General features: G+C 51.6%; 1 protein-coding gene across 1 annotated transcript; it reads left to right on the top strand.

The window, feature by feature from the left end:
* The first annotated feature begins 2310 nt into the window (after positions 1–2310).
* Positions 2311–6633, top strand: Galphas (G protein alpha s subunit). Its single transcript, XM_003743433.1, has 9 exons — positions 2311–2446; positions 3468–3605; positions 4027–4136; positions 4955–5064; positions 5409–5505; positions 5608–5807; positions 5996–6126; positions 6272–6339; positions 6487–6633. Exons 1-9 carry the CDS (start codon positions 2311–2313, stop codon positions 6631–6633), a joined length of 1137 nt encoding a protein of 378 aa, XP_003743481.1.
* The last annotated feature ends 349 nt before the right edge of the window (positions 6634–6982 follow it).

Below are 6982 nucleotides of genomic sequence, written 5' to 3'. Positions count from 1 at the left end.
AACCAAAAAACAGCGAACTTCCAGACTCGAAGCACTCGGGCAGGAGCCAGCCAGCCAGCAAGCCAACCAGCCAGTTATCCTTCCAGTCAGTCAGTCGACCAGCCAGCCAGCAATCCATCGAGCAACCGACCGACCGACCGGCCGGCCGACCAACCCGACGGACAGACAAACCCGTCAGCCAGTCCGTAGCCGACGTGCAACGTACCGACAGTGACGGGACAGATTGTGCGTGCAGTTATCCGACTGACCGGTGTGCCGTCCCGAAAACGGTCAGCGCTACCGACCAGCACGACCACCGCCAAACTTAGCTAGTCTACCAGTTCGTCAGTCAGTCAGTCAGTCGCCGCACCAGAGTCGTCGCACCACCATTACTACAGAATTACCACCCTGTGTGTAATTCGAAAGCAAGTGAACAACCAGCAGACGGACGGACAGACAGACAAGCAGGAAGGCGGACAGACATTCAGGCAGCAAGCCAGTGAAACTGGCTGACTGAGAGAAACCTCGCCAGACAGAGGGATAGACAACCGAATTTGTTTAAGAGTTCCCTGGTCGGTTACGCTCTGATCGAACGAGTCTGTCCCCCGTTGGTCCTCAGGAGGAGTTTCCCATCGTAGTGCGATCTCCATCACGTTTCATCATCATTACCACCATCTTCATCATCGGGGAGCGGCGGTAGCACCACCGCCGCCACCACCACAACAACAACAACAACCGCAACATCATCACCGTCGGAGACGACGCGTCGTGATCAACGCCGGGATTTACGAAGGTGAAGTGCAAAGTGACACCGCAACAAGGACAACGGTCTGCCCATCCTCCAGCCAGGCACTAGTCGACAACCCACTTCACATAGGGTTCGAGGAACTCTACTCTCGTTCGCTGGTTCAACTGTTTCGGGTGGTGCAGCATCCTCTGTCGGTGTCGATACACCTGCGCGGATCGCTCACCGGTCGCGAGCATCAGGGGAGAAAACAAAGAGCACGACGCACCGAAAACGAGGAACGAGCGTATCGGCTGGAAGCGACGCCTCAGCAACGGTGTCAATCAAAAAATCGGATCCTCAGTTCCTTCAGGGGGTGCGTGAGTGTGTGATGAGTGCATAAGTGAGACGTCTGATCCATCGATCGATCGATTGACTGATTGATTGTTTGAGTGAGTTGGAATTGACTGCTCCTCGATTGGAATAGGGTGAGGGGAAACCCAGAACGCCACCGCCCGGATCCCCACCTGCTGCTCCTGTCGGGCACGTCAACCAACAACGACGACTTCCCTGGATGTGCGGAGTGTAACATTGTTCGGCCGGAGCTTCCAGAATCGGCGGTCTTTCCCATCCGAGCTGTGGTTTCGAGGTCACTGCCGATTTTCACGTGGAAGGAAGGACCCTTTGAATGCGTGAAGCTGTCCACTGAGAGGTACCGGACTGGTAGCTCGAACCTTCAGGATTACAGAGAGTCAGCCCGCTGACCTACCAACCAAGTATCTAGCTAAGCAGTCAGCCAGCTACGTAGCCGTGCGAAAAAGCACGCTGCCGACCATCGAGGGAGGCAAGCACATCAAAAACAACAACGACACCAAAAATACGGACAGACAGACAGACAGACAGACAGACAGAAAGACAGAAAGGCAGCCCGACTCCAGCGGACAAGCTGTAGAAGATCCTTCTCACCGCAAAACGCTTCGAGAGTGGTCCTAAGCAATAGAAGTGGATCACCTCTCGTCGTCTCACCAACTGGAAACTAGCTACATTACGAGTCCAACGACGACGACGTTGACAACGAAGGCTCGAACGGCTCGCCGCTATCATCTTGGCTCTCGCGTCGTTAGCCACCGTGGGTTTCAACGGAAGAGTTCGAACCTCGCTCTCAATGCTGACGCTACCAGGCCTCCGAATGAGGAACGTCCACCTGTTCGTTGAAAGTTGTTGAGACAAGCGCGCGGCGTCAACACTTGCTCGACCGGATAAGAGGAATGCAGCCTGGGTTCGGTGCGATTCGAACTTTCTAATCGTCTGCTTCGTGGTGACTGTGGATCGAGGGCCCATTCACGAGGGTCGCAGCGGCGTCTGACAGACGTAACGAGTCGTAGGCGACCCGGTGGGAGGAAATTGAAGGAGCGAGCACCTCAGCTCAGAATCAGGAGACGAACGGCTTGCCACGGCAAGCGGACGTCGACGACGTTCACTGGGAGTTTTAGGTGGCGGTGGGTGAGCGGTGATAGAGAGCAAGTGAGGCTTCTGATTCAAGTAAACTGGTGGAACGAGCAGCCGACGCGGTGAATTCGCCGCAAGGGTCCCCCGAACTTGCCAGGATGGGCTGTTTCGGTGGGGGTGCTTCGAGAGATGCCGAAGAGGACAAAAAGCGGAAGGAGGCCAATAAGAAAATCGAGAAACAGATCCAGAAGGACAAACAGATCTACCGGGCAACCCACCGACTACTGTTGCTGGGTAAGTGTTTTATCATTCTCGATCAGCCGAGCTATCTGTTCGCATATGCATCCATCTGCTTCGTGGTCGATCGAGAGCACGACCCAGCGGCACGGTGAGGAATCCACTCGGCCCCAGAACGCCAATTCCCCGAGCGTTTCCTTGTTTTCCCTCGCGAATGATGCGCGAAAACTTCGATTTATTGTTCGATCGAGATCGATCGAATTTCGAACTCGTGATCAGCGAATAATTGCCGGTCTCACTCCTCATCCAAATTGATGCCTCATTGAGAATTCCGCCGTGAATCGGCCATCTCTAGACGGACGTCGGCCGTGAACGGCGTCCGTCAACGAGCGTTGTGAGGGAGCGGACTCGGATTAAAGTAATCCGAACCTTCACGCGACCGACGCGCGTCGCAGATCAGATGACTGCTGTCCATCGAGAAAGTGAGCGTGCTCTCGTCGAGCTTAAGACATCTGAAACTAATTAGTCACCCGAGCGACGATGATCTCTCCCCTTTTCTGTTTATGTAATTCTTCGACGGTCGGATTTGACTGCATCGCTGCGCGTGGCAGCATCGGAGGACCCTTGGAACCTACCGAAAATCCGGCTGGTACGCTCTCGAGTACGTTTTCTGGCCTGTCCCGAACCCTAGAAGCTTCAGTTCGGCTCATAACTCGGGAACATCCTTGGATTCGTTTGAATCGGTGTCGATATAGTCACCGATCATCCGAATCTTGGCTTGCCGATTCATAAAAACTTTTGGGGTACTCTGGGGTATCGAAGAATGACTGCGAGGAATCCGCTGCCTGTGATCTGCTCGATCAGAGCTCTGCTCTAGCCGACGTTCAAAGGGAACAAATCGGATGTTCTAGGGGGCAGAAGAGGCTCCGTCCGTCATTTCCCCTGACGGGAGCGTTCGAAGCTCGTCGACTGCCTGATGAAGTTTGTCAGGTGCGCGTACGGGTGCGTGCCGATTCGATCCTGCTCCGTGTCCCGCGTGGTTTCCCTCTCTTTAAATATTTTTTTCTGTCCCGAACAGGTGCCGGGGAGTCCGGAAAAAGTACCATAGTGAAACAAATGCGTATTCTTCACGTCAACGGCTTCAGCGAGGACGAACGCAAGCAGAAAATCGACGACATCAAGAAAAACATAAGAGATGCCATCCTCACGATAACAGGTGAGTACGTGCTCAGGGATTCAACGAGCTGGCGCAGCCGTCGCTGCTCTGGTGGTGGCGGCTCTGAGAGCTGCTGCAAAGCTCGTCTGGATAGTAGTGCTTCGATCGTTGCTCGCTTGGCGTTTGACGCTGAAAGTTGGCGTCAAGCTGAATCGATTATACATCGATGATGGTGGAAATCATGGCGGCAAGCATCGCAACAAACATCTACGCGACTGCTCTGAATTGCTCTAATCCAGACGAAATTCTGGAGTGCTCGTGAGAATTTGAACTTGGAACCCGAAAATACACAATACGTGACAGGAATTATCTCAGCAGAATCATTCAATAATATTCGAACTTCGAAAAATAAAATATGAGGCTCGTCGGAACCGAATACATTATTTTTGACCGTGCGTCTAACGAAGAATCGCTCTTCCAGGTGCCATGTCAACCCTCGTGCCACCGGTTCAATTAGAGCACTCGGAGAACCAGTGGAGAGTGGATTATATCCAAGATGTGGCATCAGCCCCGAACTTTGATTATCCGACGGTGAGTACGCACGCTCGTCAGCCGGATTATAGGAACAGTCGGGATCATCCCGTAGATACTTTACCTGGAGAACGTGACTGCCTGAGGGGGAATTCATCGAGCGGCGGTCATATATGTACGTCTCCTCGAATTGACAGTCAGCTGCTGCCACCTTTCCTCCATCGAAGTCTAAAGTGGCCTGATGATGAGGGTTCATGTTTGCTGGAACACGAGTCGGACAAAGTGAGATGTCTCTATGTTTCTGGACGCCGCTGTCGCTGGGAAGAATCGCTTTCCCATGACAACTGGGTCCGGTGACCTGCACGCTGCCGCCGTCGTTGTGACCGCATAGTGAGCCTCGGGTCGACCTGATGACGATTTGAATCACTTCTTGTAGAGCGGCCCGCCCACTTTCCAGGCGGTCGAGCTAGCGCGACTGGGAGGGAGCTTCCTCAGTGACAAACACGACAGACCAGAGAATACTAGTCAAAACTTTGTGAGGGATTTGTGAGGAAACAAGCATCGAGTGTCGATGCAGATGACTGATTTGCCGCTATCCTTTCGGATGATTTCGCTTCAGTCGATACCTGGAGGCTTGACGCACGCTTGGATAGGTCCCGATGGGGTCGGGAAATAAGGAATGCACACCGGAGGGGGTTGGAATTGCTCCGCCGATTGGGAGTCATTCGGATAATGAAAAAAATCTCGTAGAAATGTGATTCCACTTCACTATCCTGAGATTCCTCGATGCGTGAATAAACCCGGAAACAGATCTGAAGTTCGCGGGAATTTTTCTTTAGCGCTCTCCTAATCCGACCCTAAGCTTTTTCTCTCTGCAGGAATTCTACGAACATACCGAGATCTTGTGGAAAGACCGGGGAGTGATCTCCGCCTTCGAGCGGTCGAATGAATACCAACTGATAGATTGTGCAAAATACTTCCTCGACAGGTGGGTAAAAAGCGACGATTGGGTGAGCGCGGGGCATGAGCCTCGACCATGCCTTCATTGACCATCGACGTTTGTCTCGAGCGGAGGATCTCGGCTGGTGCAAGTACCGGTTGCTTGATATTTATCCACGGCAGAGTTCGCTTCGAGCTTACATAGGGAGACTTTCTGCTGCGGCGATGACACGCCGACGCTGAGTGATGATTTCATCGTTAGAGAGAGAGAAGGCGAGGTCAATGACGAATCCCTGAGAATCTCCTAGCGAGTCGGTTGGTTTCCTGGTCGAACAAGGGGATGCTTTCATTCACCGATTGAGACGCAATTCACGCTTCTGTTTTTTTTTCCAGAGTATCAGCCATCAAGCAGCCCGATTACACGCCCAACGAACAGGACATTCTACGTTGTCGAGTGCTCACGTCCGGGATTTTTGAAACGAAGTTCCAGGTGAGTCCATCGCAGATTCTCCTGAATCCAGAAGAACTATCGCTCCAGAGCTCGATCGTTAATTGCTGGATGTGGCTCACGCTTTACGGAATTCGACTTCAGGTGGACAAGGTGAACTTCCACATGTTCGACGTGGGAGGCCAAAGAGACGAGAGAAGAAAATGGATTCAGTGTTTTAATGATGTGACAGCTATCATTTTCGTTACGGCGTGCTCGTCATACAACATGGTTCTCCGAGAAGATCCAAATCAGAACCGGCTGCGAGAAAGTTTAGACCTCTTCAAGTCCATTTGGAATAATAGGTTAGAATACTCAAGAGCATATTCGAAGACGAGTTTTACTTCGCGAGAACCGATTCGCTTGCCTCATGATCGCTATGACGGTGTTCGAGGGAATACAGATATAATGAATCTGTCTGTGGCTACAGCCGGAACACCGGGAGAGCCTTATCCCGATGCGATTTCCAGACAGGAAGCTTGATCATTTGCAGATGGCTACGCACGATATCGGTAATCTTGTTTTTGAATAAACAAGACTTGCTGGCGGAGAAAATCAAAGCACAGAAGTCGAAGCTCGAGGACTATTTTCCTGAATTTGCCAACTACCAAACACCTGCTGACGGTGAGTTTTTTGTCGGAGCGCTGGACGAATTGTTCGTGCTAAGACAGTTGTCACCCGGCTCTGGGGTGACAATGATGCAAGCTTCCGCCCATTTTGATGGAGATGATCAACTGGATTGAATAGTTTTCTTGTCTGTGCTTTCCAGCTATAACGGACAGCGGCGAAGACCCGGAGGTAATACGGGCCAAATATTTCATTCGGGATGAGTTCCTTGTAAGTATCAGCCCTTTGTTGGAATTCATGTCAAGCTTCTGATCGACACTAGAGCGAAACGCTCGTATTTCCAGTCCTCTATTGCTCGGTTCAAATGATTTCGTCTAGATCCGCTCGTTGACATTGTGATCTTTGCAACGTTTACAGCGAATCAGCACGGCGTCAGGTGACGGCAAGCACTATTGCTATCCACACTTTACGTGCGCTGTCGACACAGAAAACATCCGACGAGTTTTCAACGATTGTCGAGATATCATACAGAGAATGCACCTCCGTCAGTACGAACTGCTCTAGTCCTGCCCTCGCCGAAGTATGTTGATCAACTCTCTCTTCAACTACGGAAGAATGAAAATGAATATGAACGTGTTCCCAAGCCGCAACAACTTCACTCTGGAGACTCGTGGAAGGAATTTCTTCGTTCCAACTGCTCCTGTTAACGTTGATGGCTGCTTGTTGCGTTTTAGGTATACCTCCCTCTTTTAAGCGACTGGAGAAATTAGAAAACAAAGGAAAACTATTATAATCCCACAACAACAACAATTGTGGAATCTGAGTGGTGTGATGCCGTCGCCACCACCGCCGCCATCGCTGTAACTTCTGCTGCGGCTGCTTCTGTTTTTCCTGTCACGAAAAACGTCGCCGC

Source organism: Galendromus occidentalis, unplaced genomic scaffold (assembly GCF_000255335.2).
Source record: "Galendromus occidentalis unplaced genomic scaffold, Mocc_1.1 scf7180000077446, whole genome shotgun sequence".
In the NCBI taxonomy this organism is placed as follows: domain Eukaryota; kingdom Metazoa; phylum Arthropoda; class Arachnida; order Mesostigmata; family Phytoseiidae; genus Galendromus; species Galendromus occidentalis.
Note: the sequence above shows the minus strand (reverse complement) of the source record. Positions and strands in the feature narration are given on the sequence as shown.